Source organism: Patagioenas fasciata, chromosome 1 (genome assembly GCF_037038585.1).
Source record: "Patagioenas fasciata isolate bPatFas1 chromosome 1, bPatFas1.hap1, whole genome shotgun sequence".
NCBI lineage: Eukaryota > Metazoa > Chordata > Aves > Columbiformes > Columbidae > Patagioenas > Patagioenas fasciata.
In genome coordinates, this window is record NC_092520.1 from 111,826,311 (window position 1) to 111,844,820 (window position 18,510).

An 18,510-nucleotide genomic window follows, 5' to 3' on the forward strand; every position below is an offset into this window, starting at 1 on the left:
TGTCACTTGTAAAACTCCTTCAGATAATTCAGTCCAACATTTTGTCCCTCTGTTCAGTGTCATTTATCTAAAAACCAAAACACTAGTGATTCATAGATCAAGGCCTGAAACAAAATGGGTATAGTCTCTGGATTTATATACCAGACTGGAAGTATACTGGAGTAACTTCAGATTAAAGGGGCTGTATGACTGTTTTTCCAGGAAAAACAGGTTTTAAGAGTCCCTGTTGCTAAGCAGTATCATAGCTAATAGCTTAATATGCTTATTTTTTTCTCTGTGATGTTGATGAAGAAAGAATGTCTTTATTAAGTCCACCAAAATGGCTTGATGCAATATATGAAATCGCCTAAGCCTAGAGACAGAAATTACATTTGAAAAGTGGTATTTTCAGCTGCTGTGAGAAGACAACGATGATAGGCATTGCCATTGAGCTCCCTCTTGCACTTGTGTTTAGGTATGATGATGCAGAGAAGGCAAACGGGTCCTCTGACACACACACAGTCAAATGGCAGTGACAGAATCCTCATGCACTCCATGACAGTGGTGGGAAGGGTCAGCATTGATTAAATTCATGTTGGTACTTAAAATGCAACATGCAGCCTGAAATCCTGGAGGGCTCCTTCTCTCCAGTCTTATGGTAATACAGAATTAAAACAGAAATTCTACTGCAGAATTGAAAGAATCCTCCAGATCCTCTTGATGAAAACTTGCCATGACATTAACTTGCCAAAGCAAGAGTTATTTCAGAAAGGTTTTTGAGTCATTTCTCTTAAATAGAAAATAGAGCCAACAAGAAAGAAAAGCCCTTAATGAATTTCACCTTTTTCAGCTCTTGCTTTACAATTAAAGTCTCTTACTGGAATTCCACAGGACATCAAATACTAATTTACTGATGTCACAGTTTCAAGGAATGGACTAATCTAGCCTAATTTAGCAACCTAGAAGTCAGCTTTCTATTCCGAGATAGTTTTCTGTGCTCCTTCTTTAGTCAATGCATAAATAAAACCTTTTGCAAAAAGGTAGTTTATTCCAAAACAAGTATCTCGGATGGATCACCCTCTTCAGGTGCCCATCTCTCCTCACAGGCTGCCTGGATAACTATTTAAATTGAAGTGTGAACAAAATACCACTACTATACCCTACTCACAGTTTGCTTTATGGGGTAAGCAGTGCATATGTGTGTCACTTAAAATTTCAGTAAAATATCTTGCTAAATAAGATGACATTTTACGTATGTTGGGATCTTTGTAGACTAATGCATACTTGGTACAATCTAAGACTATCAAGTAAGTCATTCATGTTAAAGAAATTACCTATAAACTTATTATAAGGCAAATTATTTTTTACATATATTTCTTTAAGTGTTTTAAAAGAAGGTTCGGTTGGTTAAACTGATCCTTATAAGACATGAATTTAACATTAACGAATGGTAATGAAATACATGCACCTCTGCACAATCAATTAATTGACATAGTACATTAATACACCTAATATCTTAGTTTCACATTGTTGCTCACCTTCAAATATGCAAAAAATTGCTACATTTTGCAATGACTTTAATGTTATCTCAAAGTACTTATTGTTAAGTATGTGTGAAAAGTTTTTAAGTCACAGAATCTATCAGCAGTAAAAAAAAAAACAAGATAAGTAGCTCCTGTTACAATTTTGAACTGACTGCACTTCAAATACATCTTCTTTCTTTAGTATTCTCTTCACTTTCTCCTTGCCTGGACTGTAACCAGACATTTAGAAAAGCAGATTTGTTTCTTCCTTTTTTTCCAACTTCAATTACTTTCTGTCTTGAACGGAGCACATCTAGACTGCAGCCATAAGTGATGCTCATAAAGGTGACCTCTCTTTGTAAGGGGAACCATAAACATGACTTCTGGGTTTGTGCTTGAATATAACTCAGGAGAACATAGTATGGTGCAAAAGCCATTGAACATCATACAGAAATAAGGAGTCCTTATGTATTTTGTCTACAAACCATACTGTATTCGTATTTCTGCAACCTTGGCTTTCAAAGGACCACTTTGACACTAATTAAATGTTGCCAGTAAAGCAGAGCCAAAAGAATTAGATGGATGACAATGAACTACAGGGGATATTTATAATGAATATCCCTGGTAATCTCCAGACCTGAGACCTCCTAGGATAAAACACTATCCCTTGATTCTTAAAAAACAATCCCAAATCTTTTAGCATGTTTCTGCTCAGTACCCCCTAGAGTGAGCACAGGTGGTTTTAATACAGTTTTCTACTTAAGGAAGCTTATTTTAATGAATGTTTAGAAAGCACACATATAATTAAAATGTTAAAATGCAATAAAGAGACAAGGTGAAAAATTCTGTATTATGCGCTCCCTTTATCTTATTGCATTTTCCTGTAGTAAAACCATTACAAAAAGGTACATTCTTAAAAGACATGTCCATTTCTAGCCCTGTAGGAGTAAAAAGCACACAATGAATTTGGAGCTGACAGGAAAAGGGTTGAAGAAATCGAATTATCTTAAAAAATTGCTCTGACTTATTTTGTGGAAAATTTAGAAATGAAGTAAATGTATTGCTTAGGGACGTGCTTTTTCCAATTGGAAAAAGATTTAATTGACATTTTACAGACACCCTTCTCGGTGGACATTCTGAATTTTTTTTTTTTTTTTTAATTTAAGATACGACCATAGCAGAGGTTCTCTCTTCCATTTTCTTTTCCTTCAATAGCATAACTCTTTTCATAAGTAAACGTCCCCATAACATTTTCTTGGAAAACAAGTAAATATCGCATTACACTAAAAACTCTCTTTAACATTCAAGGTTGACTTAAAATCTACCACTTGTGTATACTTTTGTTTGGAAGTTTCGAATCTTGCTAAGTTTGTTAAAGCATTGATGTCACCTGGTTATGAAATCTGCCTTTTTTTTTTTTCTGATGCAGTTTGGGTTTTTCTGTTTGATATACTATGATTTTTATGTCTGTATTCTGAAAGCAGATTAATTTTTTCCACACTCTCTGCAATTGTAAAGACAAATAGTTTCTTGACTTTACAAAAAGCTTTGAGGGAAAGCTGCATAAAAATAGGCACAGAATTTCACATCATTAGTATAAAATATACCTTGTTATACCTAATCAGTAAGAGACCATGCAACCATGGAAAACTACAGTGTTGAGATATGAATTTTTCATTGATGTGCTGCAGTGACCACAAGATGGCCCAGTGTAAGATCCTGAGGGAAGGGAGGAAGAGGAGTCTAAGCTAAAGAGCAGACTTCAGCTTGTCCAGGGCACTGGTGGGCAGGGTCCCATAGGATGCAGCTCCAAAAGGCCAGATGCCAGTAGACCTGGATGTTCATCATGGAGAGCCTCCTCCAAGAGCCAGAACAGTCTGATCCTGTCCACAAAGAGTGAACAGGCACAGTGGGAGCCCATTGTGGCTCCAGAAGGAACGCCTCACTGAGTTCCAGCACAAAATGGAAGCCAACCAGAGATGGAAATGGGAGAAAAGTTATCAAGGAGAAACAGAGACAGGCCACATGGAATCTGCAAAGCTCAGCTGGCACTGTCTGGTACAGGATGTGAAGGGTAACAAGAAGGGCCTCTACAACTACATCAGCAGTGAAAGCCAAGGGAAATAAGAACTCGTGGCTAAGTTGGGTGTGCGACCTAATGAAGGACACTGAAAAGGGTGAGGTATTCGATGTTTTCTTGTCTTTCGGCTTTAATGGCAAGGTCTGCCACCCTGGTCCCTGAGCTTACCAGCAGAATTCAGGGAATGGAGGTGGACAAAGATTGAATTAGGGATTGGTTAGGCCATCAGCCTAGATGGGATGCATATAAAGCTGCCAAGGGAGTTTGCTCATGTCTTGCAAAAGCTTCTCTCTATCATCTTTGAAACACCACAGGTTAAGAACAGAAACATTTGCCCAATCACATTGTAAAATCTCCATCTCTGAAGATGCTAAAAATTTGATTTGACAAGTGTGAAGCAGCTACATCTAACTTTGACACTAGCTCACTTTGAGCAAGAAGTTAGTCTGGATGACCTCCAGAAATCCCATCTCAGTTCTTCTGTGATTTTGCCCATTGCCAGATATACTGCTACCAGCTGGAAAACAAGATTTCAAAATTGCTTCCATGCACGTTGAAAACTGAAAGCAAGCATTTTCAAAGTTCCAGATGTGTCTAGCCCATAGGAAAACCTTCTATCATACAGAAGGAATTCATTATTTCATCGGTGTAAAGAATTACTTCTCATATGGTGTCAGGAGTCTACACTGACAGTGTCTAATCATTTCATGTGTCCCCACTGGCATGAAAAGAAAGCTCTTCATTTCAAATGCTGTAATATACAACCCCAACACATTTCACTCTGAGTCTCATCAAAGAATGAGTCTCTCCTAACAGCAGACAGATTTTGAGAGCAGAGGTAGAATTACAGTGTAAGAAATGTGTCACCAAAAGCTTTCCCTGGAATGGAAAAACAGTTAATTTAAGACACTACCTATGGAGTCAACATAATTGGGCAGAGTGACATTTTTACTCAGTTTCTCATTTGAAGGCAGATAGAGAATCACACAACAATCTCAGTTTGTCTCAGGCCTAATCAGTATATTTTCCTTGTTATTACTACATGTTGCTGGCAGCAGAGAAATGAGTTACAGATCCTAATTCTGATTACATACATATCAAAGAATCAGGGAAAGAATGAAGACTGCAATATGATTGCTTTATGAAAAAACAAAGACATCAAAAATGAGTTTAAGACCCATTTGTGAGGCTTATGCTGATGGTCAATATGGATCATAGGACAAAAATTTATTAGGAACAGGGCAGTTCCTGCAGTTCACAGGGTCTCTTTCTCACAAAAGAGTGTTGAAGTCCCCTCTTAATGTGCTGTGTTCCTGTCAGTTGACTTGCAGGGCTTTTTTTAAATCCCAAAATATATTCTGTTTGGTCCAAACCCGCTGAACACAGATAAAGGCATCAGAGTTGCTGACATCTTGATATCACAGAATGTTAGGGACTGGAAGTGATTCTGTATCTTGTTTGGAAGTTTGCTTCACAGACCAGCAAATGAACACCCATATTCTCAAACTATGATCTGCAAGAGGAGTACAACTATCACAACACCTCCTGCACAAGTTTCTGGAAGTAAACGTGACTTTTCGAAATTACAAGGGTAACAGTGACAACACTGACAGCTAGCAGTTCGGAGAAGAGACACTTAGGTTTTAACTGTGTAGGTATCTCTCAGGAGTTGACCAGATGCACCAATTCAGAGTTTACATCAATGAGAAGGAAAATACAGAAACTAGGCTACTGGAACTTAAAATAATAATTTTTATGTTTATTTTTTTTAATAACTAGTCATTTTTCTATGCAATGCACTAACATTTCTTGTTACTCAAAATGCAAAGCTTATTGTGTGAACATCACATCTTTTCCTACATTCTGAGCATTTGTCAGTCCCTGTCCATTCTTTCCTTCTACATCCCATTACAAACCTTTCTCTTTTCTTGCTCTCCCTACAATTGCTTTTTTGTCTTGTTGCCTGCTTCCTATTTACACAGCCCTGAATGCTCTTTTCACAAAAACTCACCTACCTGCAATCCACCCAAACAATCTTGGAGTTTCCCTACATATTCCCATTACATGCACCCATCCACTCTCAGAAGTTATACCACCACATTTTCTTTTCTTTTCACATAAGAACATAAGATAGACCCAACTCAACTTTCTTAATGTAAAAAAAAAAAAAAAAAAAAAAAAAAAAAAAAAAAATTAGAGAGCAACAGTGTATGGAGCTACCTTGCTCCAGGAATCCTCGTTTCAACAACCCACACCACAAATAAATACCAAGAGAATACTATTCCTCTTTTGATACCGAAGTATTCTGAAGCTGTTTCAATATCTTATATTTTTTCAGCTACCTAGAAGACATTTAAGAGGACTCTTAATTTCAGTACTAAAATACTTCACCATTCTTCATTATGATTAAAGTAACATTATTTTCTCTTTTCTCAGCCATGAGGAGGCAAGACTTGTTGTATTATCAAATGACTGCACAGGTAATAAGCCAGTGGGTTCATAGTTTAAGTGACAGGACATCAACTACCTGACAAGGTCGATGACTCTCTCCCTTGGAGCAGTGCTGACTGGCTCATCATTAATCATTATGATCTGATCCCCCGGTATAAGCTTTCCTTCAGAGGGGCCGCCTGGAGACAAATGAAGGAAAAAAAAAAAAGCACAGGTTAGCAGACCATTGTAAGTGCACAGGCACACACTGTTGTTCACACACTATGAGTGGGTTTTTTTTCTTCAAATAAGAGCATGTTTAACACTACCACTATTTCTGACATTACCAGTACTCACTCACCAGGAAAATCTCAGAAGTTAGTGGCTCAGCAGCTTCTACTGAACTTTCTCAAGTGAAATTCTGAAACCACATCTAGCCACCAAAATAAGGGCTCGATTTTCTGGAGGGCCAAAAGGACCCAAAAGGGCTCGCCTAATTCACACTTTGAGGTGTGATCAACCATACCTTACTCATCCCTGATCAATGTTTGTCTGATATTCTTGTAAGACCACCCTGAGGATAACTCCTTTTCCTGTAAATAAATGATCCTGTTTAACTATTGTTAAGATCAGGAAGTCTTTTTCCCAGTGTCTACACCAGATCTGTCTTGTAGTGACACGCTGTTTCCTGTCCCAGGCAAAAGAACACTGGAGAACATCTCATTCCTCTTTCCTATGAAACATCACTTACATATTTGAAAATCATTTGCGAGTCTCTCCTCTGACTTTGTTGCTCTGAGCAAAACAAACCTGTTTCCCTCAAAGTGAAGACAGTAAGTTTCTATACCTCCAGTCCACGAGTCTCTTTTCCTCTGGATTCCCACCACCTGGTGAACACAAGTTTTACATACTTCCAAAAGCATTGCCACTTCCAGTTAGACACAGATATTTAGAATTAGTCTGAGCAGACAATCAGACATGTATATGTCTATGTGCTTTGGATTCTGACACTACTGAAATGCACACAGAGTTTATGCTTTATAAAATGCACATAATACTTCGCTTCTCAGCATGATTACGTGCCCGGAAGAGGGTGTGACATCTCAACTGCTAGTGAAAAGATGTATCTTGTCTAGCCTTCTGTCTTTAAACTCTGCAATGATGACACATTAAAAAACCCAATAATACCAATATGAAGATAAAATCTTAAATGTTTCACTATCAAAACCAATTCATTTAACAATTGAGATAATGCTGTTCCTTTCCTCTGTTTGGTTTGAAAACTCTACTTACATATCCAGCATAAATGGATACAAAACTACGTAGGAGAATGCTGTCCTGAGCTCATCTTTTCTCCCATTCACATGGAATATAATAAATGCCCTTTCCAAACTGAAGTTTAACATAATACTACATTAATAACGCTAACTTGAGATAAAAGAACTCTCTCTGGGTGTAGTTCAAATATTGGTTACACTGCTTACTTCATCTGAAAGCAATATGAATATAATCAATGCATTCACGTGGGTAAATGATATCAGAACTTCACAAAGTCAATTTTGCCTCTCTTTTGCTCTCTATGGGGGTTCTGGAGAACATACCGAACAAGAGCAAAGTCAAATCCCTGCCCTTGGCTCCAAGGCAATTTTACGTAACAACTGAACTTTTAAAGCATAGAGAGCAGGAGTCTGCTATTCGAGAGACTGATTACTCCCACATCAGGTGCCCCGTAAGTTGAAAAATACCAAAAACCTCACTAATTTTCACTTCAGGTAAGATGTTTGAGGATCTATTTTAACCTGGCTTTTTGCCACATAGTTACACAGAAGTATCCATTAAAAAAAAAAAAAAAAGAAAAGCCAGCAATAACATTCTCTTTTTCAAAAACAAATATTAAAGTTAGAACCAAGTATTATAGTTAGAAACCTAGTTCTCCTTGGGAAGCTGATGATAAAAATAATGAAAATATGTAAGTTTTAATCTCACAACTCAACACACCTCTTGAAAACACTGATTCAATGGCAATGAAGGTGACATCAAATCAATATAAACATTACAGGGAAAAGATCTTCTTTCTTTGAATTAAGTGCATCAATTTTTTTCAGGCAAACAACAGTAATGGCTCAGAGCAACAACCTAATACTGGCTTTTTGTTAACATGTTTATATAATGTTCAAAAATGAATGCAAGGAGGGAAACTACTGGGTAATACAAGGCTTAAAATCCTACCTGGTATTTGTGATTACTTTGTCTGCCTGAATATTTTAACAATACTCAAATTTGTAACTGTATTTCACCTCAGTAGATCAAGTCCAAGTCCAAGTTTGCTTCTGTGATCAGGTGGGGAAAACATACCTGGTGTTACTGAGCGTACAACAACTGGCTTTTCACTACCAGCCACAAACCCAAATCCTAGCACAGGATCCCTCCTCATTTCCACTTTCCGAGGGGCTGGAGGGGTTATTTGGCAGCTCTCTATTCGAGGGTCTTCAAATGTGGCTGATTGTGTCATGTGACTGTGAAAAAAAAATCAAAGATGGAAAAAGGAAAAAAATCATTAAACCATGATTTTGTGATATCTACTTGAGCCAAGCAATTTCTGCAACGATATGAGATGAATACCTGAAATGTTCTAACTATAGGAACTAAGACATGAACTTAATAATTTTCTATTAGATTTTCTTATACATGAAGTAACAATGCTGCTGGCAGGTCTCAAATACTAATCAATAGTACCAACCTATAAAGAGGTCTCCCTTGACAGCATACATTCAATCTCACCCCATTATATGAAAGAAAAATAACCCAACAATAAAGCCTTTGTCATCTGTGCTTGAATTTTTCATCCCTCATTTTTCAGAAGGGAAAAATAATAGAGTGACCTACGCATGATGTAAAAGATAACAATTAGAGTCTGCCAGCCTTTTGCAAGAAGAGAGGACACACATTTAACTAAAATATTAAGCCAGCTTCTGAGCTGAGTCCTTTCAAACAGGTTACCAAAGGCACAGGTAACAGCTCTATATCTATTTCTTGGGTACACTCGTTGAAGTGCATTCAAATTGTTCCAGGGAAAAAAAAAATAATTTAAAAAAAAAAATCTATCAGCAGTTACTAAAATACTTTCTTTTCAGCTACAGTGTTATGACAAACCTTACTTATCGTATCTAGAAGAAAAACTTCTTATGGCTGGAGGGAAAGGGGTCTTGATTTTTCAAGCAGAAAATAAAAAGGATGAAAGCTATCCAGCAACACATATCCACAAAAGAGGATGTTTAACTTCTAAATTAACATTAATAAACACTGAAATGTGACTGATGCTGCATGCAGACTGAAGTGAAACACGCTTTGTGTTTCCCACCCAATGTCTGGAGCTCTCTGCTGAATCACAGCTACCAATTCCCAGTGCCAAGCAGACATAGAAACAGACCACTCTGGTGCCATACCCTTCCAAACGCCATTAATCGAACTCATGTTGTTCAAGAAACCTAGTAACCACAGCAGACAACAAACAATACCTGGTCAGCATAGCATGAAGACGGACTACACCTCAGGGCATCAGGTTATTGCAGACTTGACAGAGTTCAGATGGTATTTGTTTAAAGCCACCTGGCCAAGATTTGAAACTTTTTATCTTCAGGACACTGTAAATCTGCAGGTCCTGAACTAACTCCAGCTCTTGGTGGATAGATCAGTACACAAACAGAGCCAAGTCCCAAGCCCCTCTGCAGGGAGGGCACAGAGCCCTGTGCTGAGAAAAGTAATGGTCAGATGTCCAACTCAAAACACTGCAAAGGATATTGGAGAGACAGATACCCCTAGCGTATCATCATTTTGAAAGTTGGTCTCTTCATAAATAATTAACAATATGAAAATTTAGTAATTTTCCCACATCCTTGATATTCTTACATGTAACATGTTATAACATGAGAGTTATGGGACATCCTGTGCAACCAGAATTGTTGTTCTCATCTTCTGTCCCTTTTCCACACAATTCCCTGAAGGACTCCAGACAGGTGGTTCATAAGGAGAAAGGCATCATTCAGAGACTTGTTTTCATCATTAATGACATGTAAAAACTTCTCTGATCTTTACCCACACATATACCTTGGGCATGACATCAATTTCCATTCTCTCCATGGTCTGCTTCTATTACTGATACACGGAAAGTAGCAAAATCTCAGTAAACTCTCAGTGGGAGTTTATTCCTGTGACTGGATTTTTCTAGGGCTTTTCTTCAAAGAAACTCTCTATCCCTATAGCTGAGTTCCATCTGCTTAAGAGTATCATGCTGTCTTTTTATGCATATGATCAGAGGTAGCAGAAGCTACTTCCTTACAAAAACAGGAGAGAGAATATTTCTGTGCTCTCCTAGTGTCTGCGTAAGGTGAAGTCAGCAAAGAAAATATATGTTCTTTTACTAGGTAGATCATCACATCTGATACTTCATTCTCCTCCTCCTGTTCCTCCAGTTTTTGTCAATTAATTTTAGATAATTTTCTACTATGTTTATTCAAAAGAACTGCTAGAAAATCCAGAGAGTTTTATGCAGACTCTTTAAGAAATCTATCTTCAAGACCTCCTAGTCACCCTCCTTTCCGACTATGCCTTTTTGTGATTTGGGCTTCTAGATATTCAAACATTTTGTCTTTCAAATGGAACACTTCCTGAGGTGTCATTGGTATTTCAGAGATTTCAACTTGTGAACTTTACTTTAGTAGAGAATATGAAACTATCCATTTGTCACCTCTTTTAGGTGACAGCCTTACCAAACTTCCCACAAAATTACAATGTTCTATTTAATCATTTCTTCATCATAGCTGTTTCCATTTTTGTAAATGGGGCACTACAAACTGACACTGTCTCTAAAGATGAAATGCTGTATTTACAAGCAACTTGAAAATACTCCTTGAGCCTTTGAGAACTGCTTTCTCACCACTGTACATCCTCTCTTTTCAAGTACTTGTGTAGTTTGGTCTGAAAACTAAATCATGGGGAAAAAAAACCCCAAAACCGGAACAAAACAACAACAAACAAACAGCAACAGTAACAAAAAACCCACACAAACCTAACAAAAACCCGACAAAACAAACAAAGAAACAAAACACCAAAACCCATAACCCAACCATCAGCTGCACTTCAGATGACAAACTCCAAGAGCAAACATAGATATTTGCTCAAAAGAGCAGCTCTGCTACTGGATGCCTCACTCCAGCCATTGCATCTGCTCAACTGAAAATCCACAGCTGCAGAGCATCAGTTATTCAAAGCCTAAGCAAGAGGATCGGCGAGGAACAGCCCATCATGATACTGAGTGGCACAGCAGGTTTTATTGATTTTTGAGGTTATCCACCTTCAAATACATCAACTAAAAAGACTGTGCATCTTGTGCTTCCACAGCTTGCTGCATCAGATATTCTTGTATCATTCAGTACGTTGGAAGTGTATTTCAAGAGAGCAGCAAGATGTATGAATATGATCCCAGAAGAGATTAGATGAATACTCAAAGCTCTGTTTGATGGTACATTGACAAACTCGCTTCCTCCTGTGCATAGCTCATTATTGAGATGCCAGTTGCAGTACCATAGTTCAAGACTAATTTGAATTTTGCATTAATTGGAGGTATTTGATCTCCATCTCAGCTATGAAAATATTGACTTCTGAAGAATAACTATGCTAAGATTTCTACAGCAGAATCTAATAAACTTGGACAGCCACCTTGGGGAAACTCACACAGAGCATCACTTGAACAGCGAAACATCTTATTACTCCAACACTGCAAACTTTCCATTTTCTCCAAACACAATGGAGAATGTGTTTAGTTTACTGTACTTAGATCATACCTGAAGATTTACTTTTCTGAGAGAAAAATGGAAGAAAAGGGAAAAGTGTGAGAGTTTAAGTATGAACTGTTCTTTCCACATATACAAACACAAGTTGCCCTTAGATCACCTTTTCAAAGAGACACACTTATTTTCTACCATTTTCAATGACTGAGATGAGTCCCTTTCTTACAAAAGGCTATCTTCTCTGATCTACTCTTATTGCAAGCAATGGGAGACAGCTGCCACTCTTGAGAGTAATTCTTACAAGAATTTCTTGAGCAGAGACTTTATGTGCCAGCCTCTTCCAAGAGACAGACTATCAGCTATGGAAAATCATAGCAGAAGTGTAATTCCAAGTACTTACTCTCAAAAGCATTCTGTGGCAACTACTCTACACAAAAGAGAGGGTAACAGGAGAAATGAGAGAGAAGGCATCTGAGTGTGCGTACACAGACACATGAAGCAAAATGGAGCATTGCAGGGTGACATAAAATTCATATGCACACTCATCACAAAGGGGCCTATAGTGAGTGAAGGAGGAAGAAAATTAAAAAAGAAAAACACCTTGGGGAACAGTGACCAGCTTTGACAAGGCAGACAGCTCTGGAAAACAGAATTCAGCTGCCCAGGACATTATGGGGAGCCTAACAAAACAAGTGCATGCCTGACCTCACGTTTGAGAAAGTCAGAGGTACGGTTTAAGGCTGGCATTTTGAATCTTCACATCATTAGCTTCATAATGATTAACTTAGTAATGCTTTCTATGGAAACCTTCTTAGCATTTTCCTCATTCAAATTACACACTGAGTAACCCAAGGGATATCTAAACAAAGACTGTACTTGAAAAGAGAGTATGATTTAATAATGCATATTAGTAATTAAAAGCAAAGTATCTGAACACAAAGCTTTTGCAGCATTTGGAGTTTGATGTATCATTCACTGACACTTAAGGATTAGTGGGCTAATTCTGAGAGGTTTGTTCACAGCAGCTAAGACAGCCAGTCCTGAGCAGGCTGAAATATGTTATGCAGGCATTTGTATTTCCACAGGAAAATACTTACAGGTCTAACTCTTCTAAGAAATGGAAAATTATGACATGAATCCAGCAACCCCAGCTATTTTGGAAATACATAACAAAGGCACCTGAACAACTTTAGCTCCATTCTGCAATGACAACAACAAAGAATAAAAAGCAGAAAAGGTTGTAACTCAAGGTGAGTTTAATACAGCTGCATGCCCACAAGCACTAAAACATCTTAACTGTAATCACATGCCTGTTGCATCATATCATGACAGAATGAAGATCAGCTGCATTTTGGTATTTCCATATTACAGCTTGTTTCAATTACTTAACACCAGTTCCCAATTTTGAGGGGTTTTAATCCTTAGCTTCTAAATAGTTACACTGTCTCTGCTATACAGACTGATTTAACTACAAAATAGACTCTGTTTTGACTTGAGACACAGCAGGTGCAATCCTGGTCAATGAAGGTAAAGAGTCTACGGAAATGTCAAACCACTCATGGGCTGATGAGTAGAAGTGGGCAAGGAGGATGGAGATAAGGACTTTTTATCAAAGTTTTAATATAGAAATAACAAAACCACTTCAAATTGTTGAGCACTGTTAAAATCCTGTCTCATTAACTCAGAGGAGATGGAGGATAAGCTTTGTTGATTACAGTGGTGATTTTCAAAAAGACCTATGCAAGTTAAGGATACTAAAGAAATCTTCATTTAAAAATGTCCATCTGAATTCCCAAGACCACGAGATCCTGACCATCCTGCCCCAAAACTACATATTGGTTTATACTCGATTAAGAGCCTTGGGTTGTGCACTTGAAATTTCCTTTGCAACTGGAAGTCATCAAAGCTAGTGCAGCCACAAAAGAAACTATATTTGATTCTCTCTCAATTGCCTGTCTTCAGGAATTAGTTATAAGTAAAATAGCTTGAGACTCAAGACAGTATTACAGAAACTGATCATAACATGAGGTTATTTTATAGTTTTCCCCTTGATAATCTGGAAAACTATAAAAATGACAATGGCAGTTAAAAGGTCATAGGTGCGAACAAATACACAAACTCTCCAAAAGATGAAAAACTGACCTTAATTTATTTATCTTAGCTAGAAGCTAAATAAGATAAATAATCTTCCTTCCTTCCTTCCTTCCCTCCCTCCTTCCTTCCTCCCTTTATTTTCTCCAATAAATCACACAGGAATTATTAAGAATCAGGACACAAGTGTCAAAGTCATGCATCACCTGTATCTGTCTTCTACTTGGAAATGATATTTCAGAAAAAAAAAAAAAAGTGTCCAAATAGTTATTACATTGCTAATTAAAACTGCTGTTCCTACAGAGAATCTGGTGGCTTGACAAACTTTTTTTTCCCCATCTTGCAGCAAACCATAGAATCACTTCACAGCTCCAGAGTTCTTTTTAGATATATTCAACAGACAAAAGTTTTATTTTCAGCTGTACAAAAAGGAGTCAACTTTTAACACTTCAGTAAAACATTCCCTACATTTTCACTGTTTTCATGCAGGTGTGTGTGTTGAGGCTTCAATATCACAGGCACAAAATATAACTGGGAAGATCTATCAGATTTTTTTTTCTTTCCTTCTAGGACTATTTTTCTGCCCCGATGTCAATTCTATTTCTTTCATAAGCTTCTTCAGCAGTTAAATCCTCTGAAGTCAGGTCATTTTATAGCACCCCAGAAAATGTTTGGCATATGCCATCTGGAAGAACATATGGTAAAAATGTAATTAGAACGAAAAAGGTTTGCTGGTTTCAGAAGTTGGTGACAGCTTTTGGATAAAATTGGATACAGGGAAATCTGACACGTAAAAAATCTCAACATTCACTCTTCCTCCACTGCTGGGCATGATATGCAATCTAAAACAAGACAAAGTGAAGCAAAATTGCAGTGAATAAAAATGACATGAATACAAATTTGGGGGGATAAAAAGATTTATGTGCAGCTTCGGGCAGGCACTGGAAGAAATACACTGAAAGTAATTTTACAATGACAATTAGCACTCCAATGTTGAGAATATTACATGTGTAATATGTGAATGCTTCTGCAAACTGTATATACTATACTGTATACTAATGCTATATAATGGGAAGAAAACAAACTTCTATAGTTCAGTCCCACAAAGACACGGAAATAAGCCTCACGCCCCAACTGCAGACTGTCAGTCATTTGTTTTGAGTTGTGTATCTACAGATTGCCAGACAGGTTCCCATTTATTTTTCTTCTCTCGGGATGGCCATAAGCATTTCTGGAGTTCTGTTCATGATGAACATTGAGTTTCCTGACTGCTGTATTGAGATGGGGTTTTTCAGACACCAGCCATATAGCAGAAACTGCTTAGAAACATCTTGGTGAAAATTTGCCATGGCAAAGAAAGGTCCCAGAGGATGAGTAGGAAAGACACAAAAGGACTCCGCAGAAAGAAGTTATGAATATCATAAAATGAGTTACAGACAGAAACAAAAAAGGACAAAAATGAATGTAAATAAGGTTTTCAACATTGAAATATGTTAGAAAAAAATCGCAAGGGAGAACCTCTCCCAAAGGAAGAAAATAGGAGCTCCCAGCAACACTGGCCACCTGAACACTGGAATGTCTTCACAGAATCACAGAATGTCCTGAGTTGGAAGGGACCCACCAGGATCATCGAGTCCAACTCCTGTCCCTGCATGTGACAACCCCACAGTTCACACCATGTGTCTGAGGGCATTGTCCAGTCTCTTCTTGAACACTGCCAGGCTTGGGGCTGTGACACCTCCCTGGGGAGCCTGTTCCAGTGCTCCACCACCCTCTGGGGGAAGAACCTTTTCCTCATGTCCAACCTAAACCTCCTTGGCACATCTTCCTGCCATTCCCTCAGGTTCTGTCATTGATCACTAAAGAGAAGAGTTTGGCACCACCCCTTCCTTGTGAGGAAGCTGTAGCCATGATGAGGTCTCCTCTTAGTCTCCTCCAGACTGAACAAACCAAGTGACTGTAGTCGCTCCTCATATGGCTTTCTCTCCAAACTCTTCACCAATCTTCCCCTGTAAACAGAGCATGATGCCAACTTCTGCCTTCCTCACTGTCTGAAATGCACAGCCAACACCGGTGCACTGACGATGAGTCTATCTAAACTTCACCTGTACACATATGGCATATCTGACAGACCTTCCCCTTAATGTGCAATTATGCTGCTACACACTGCACTGAACATCATTCCTGCATCCAGTTTTTGTCCCAGCAACCTCTTCCTACCAGGGTGATGCTGGGTTCCACAAAGATACTCCTGGTAACCTCTAACTGGAAGGAGATTCAGGGGCCCAATCTGTAGGCTTGAGCAAGTTCTCAAAGGAAGCTCAAAAATTATTAATATGTACTAGACTAGGTGAATGAAATGATGGATGAAGAGCCAATTGCCTCCCACAAGCACCTCCCAGGCAAGGTCTGTGTTGGGGCTGTGCAGGGACAGAGTGATCCGGCTATGGGAGGGAGCGAGGCAGCAGAAATGGCCAGGGCTGACATAGGCTGGTTACGCCACAGGCCCCAAATGCAGCACTGACTGGGCCTTGCTTTTTCACGGAACAGGATTTAAGACCCCACCAAGTGACCGGCATTTTGTTCCTAGAAAAAGCCGTTTGGCAAGTTGGTTCTCATGTGTGCAGCACAGGCTGGTGGCATGGCTCAGCATGGCATGGGGTTTGGCCACCTGCCTGGCACGGATCCTTCTAGGAGGAAATCATGTGAGATGCTTTTGTTAGAAATCAGAATTACTGACTCTCCTCCGAGACAGGAATTTCTTACACTTATTGGATTAGGATCTAAAGTACACTGTGTTTTTTTTCCCACAAAAGGCATTTTTCTTTATGTGATCTGAGCAGCTCCATTTTGGATAGCGAACTATGCTGAGGTCTTTAAAGATGAACTGAAATGTAGCTTTTCATTACCTTCTATCCATGCATCAATAAACCCTGTTGCAGCTAAAGACATAGCAAGGGGGAAAAAAAAAGAAGATTTACTAAACCGCAAATATACAATAAATTCATTCAGGCTGAACGTGTCCTCTGGAAAACAGAACGAAGAATTGCTATTCATCCTGATTTTGAGAGGTTTCACACTAACCACATCAAAAAAGTGATCTGTTGGCTCCTGCCTAGCTGAGCTCTGCAGCAAACAGCACAGACCTACGCTGAGGGCTGCCAGCATTTCTCATCCAGCCAGGAAAAGGAGCTGCCACCTCCAACTCAACATGAATGATTTGTCCAACTGAAATGTTAAAAAAAGAAAGAGGGAGGAGAAACACCATGGAAATAGCTTTTAAGGTGCTGTTTAGATTAGGAAAGCTACTGACTAAAAAAATCTGGTCTGCTGCAATGCTGGAGGCTTGCTCTAACATGCACATGTCACTCACTCTAAATGCTAAGTCTAGGTACCCTGACAATGTAGTAAGAAGATGGAATCCATTTGTTTCTCCTTCAAACTTAATCTTCCTCATTCCTTCAGCAACTGAATGGATGAGCAGGTCTCAGAAAGGGCTCTGAATTACCTACTCATTTCCTTCCTTTTCACAGTTTGCACTGGGGGGCTCCTGAACCAAGCCAGCCCTTCTGGTGGTACCACATCAACCCAGCATTTCATTGATTGCCTCTCCAGCAAAACACAGTGGTTCTCAGGTGGAAAGTAAACACCAGTGAGAAGCAACAATTTGGTGAAAGTAGTAACATACAGGTTAGTAGATACAAACTGGGTACTCGGTACTGCAGTTGCTTAGTTTATCCACAATCACATATTTAAAGGTTCTGGTGGGTACAGGTCTCTGCACTCAGAGGCAGGTTGGAGAGTTGACTGCAGCAAAGGGCAACACAGCAATCCAGTTGGAAATGGGAGTTTCTCCAAGTTCAGCAGCACACAGAGAAGCAAAATGTACATCAGTACCATAAGCTGTCTCCAGTTTCCCATGCCCAGCACGAATTCTCTTCCCTGGAGACCTGACCACAGAGAAGCTTAGAGAGTTGCTGTGCTTTTATATAGAAGTCCAATTTCTGCACTGAAGCAATGAATGCAAGAAAAAGCTTCTCATTCTCCAGCTGTCAAACAGAAGTGAGTTTATGTAAAGTGAAAGAAATCTACAAACATCCAAGGTGTATAGAACGAATTTTAAAGATTTTCATAATAACTCATAAAAGCCCCACAATCAAGCATTCATGTTCTGTAACTAAGTCTTCACAGGCGATCTTCAAAGCAAATCTAATTCTGTAACAACTCTAGAGAAGGCCTCCAGGACAGAGCAGAGAAGGAAAAACCATCTCTTGCTTTCCCCTCACTTTTAACAACATACAAATAGAGAGGATTACTCTTCTTGACTGCTGATTTGGGAGTGTGCCATTACAACTCCTCAACAAATGCAAAATGAGAAAGAGAACTTAATTGAAATAATCTGGAATGACAGATGCACTGATGGGAGGTGAGGCTGCCAGATAGAGCTGTCACGCGAAAATTAAACTTAAGATATAGAAAGCAGAAAAAATCAGGTGTGTTTGATCTTTTTTCTCCCTTCCTGATAGATTATTCGCTATACTTCAGCACAACACGGCTCAATGATTTTTCTAGGCCTACTTTTTTATTTCAAAGTAAGTTGCTAACCTTTCTAAGTGAG

The 18,510-nt window shown here is 38.7% G+C and overlaps 1 protein-coding gene across 2 annotated transcripts in view; it reads right to left on the minus strand.

Annotated features, from left to right (window-relative positions):
- Positions 1-18,510, minus strand: part of FRMPD4 (FERM and PDZ domain containing 4) — a 303,458-nt gene that overhangs the window by 61,437 nt on the left and 223,511 nt on the right. For both annotated transcript variants that reach the window (XM_065862632.2, XM_071812913.1), the window contains exons 3-4: positions 8,368-8,528; positions 6,110-6,212 (exon numbers count right to left, since the gene is read on the minus strand). In XM_065862632.2, the coding sequence (XP_065718704.1) occupies positions 6,110-6,212; positions 8,368-8,528 (264 nt within the window). The remainder of the gene's footprint in view (positions 1-6,109; positions 6,213-8,367; positions 8,529-18,510) is intronic.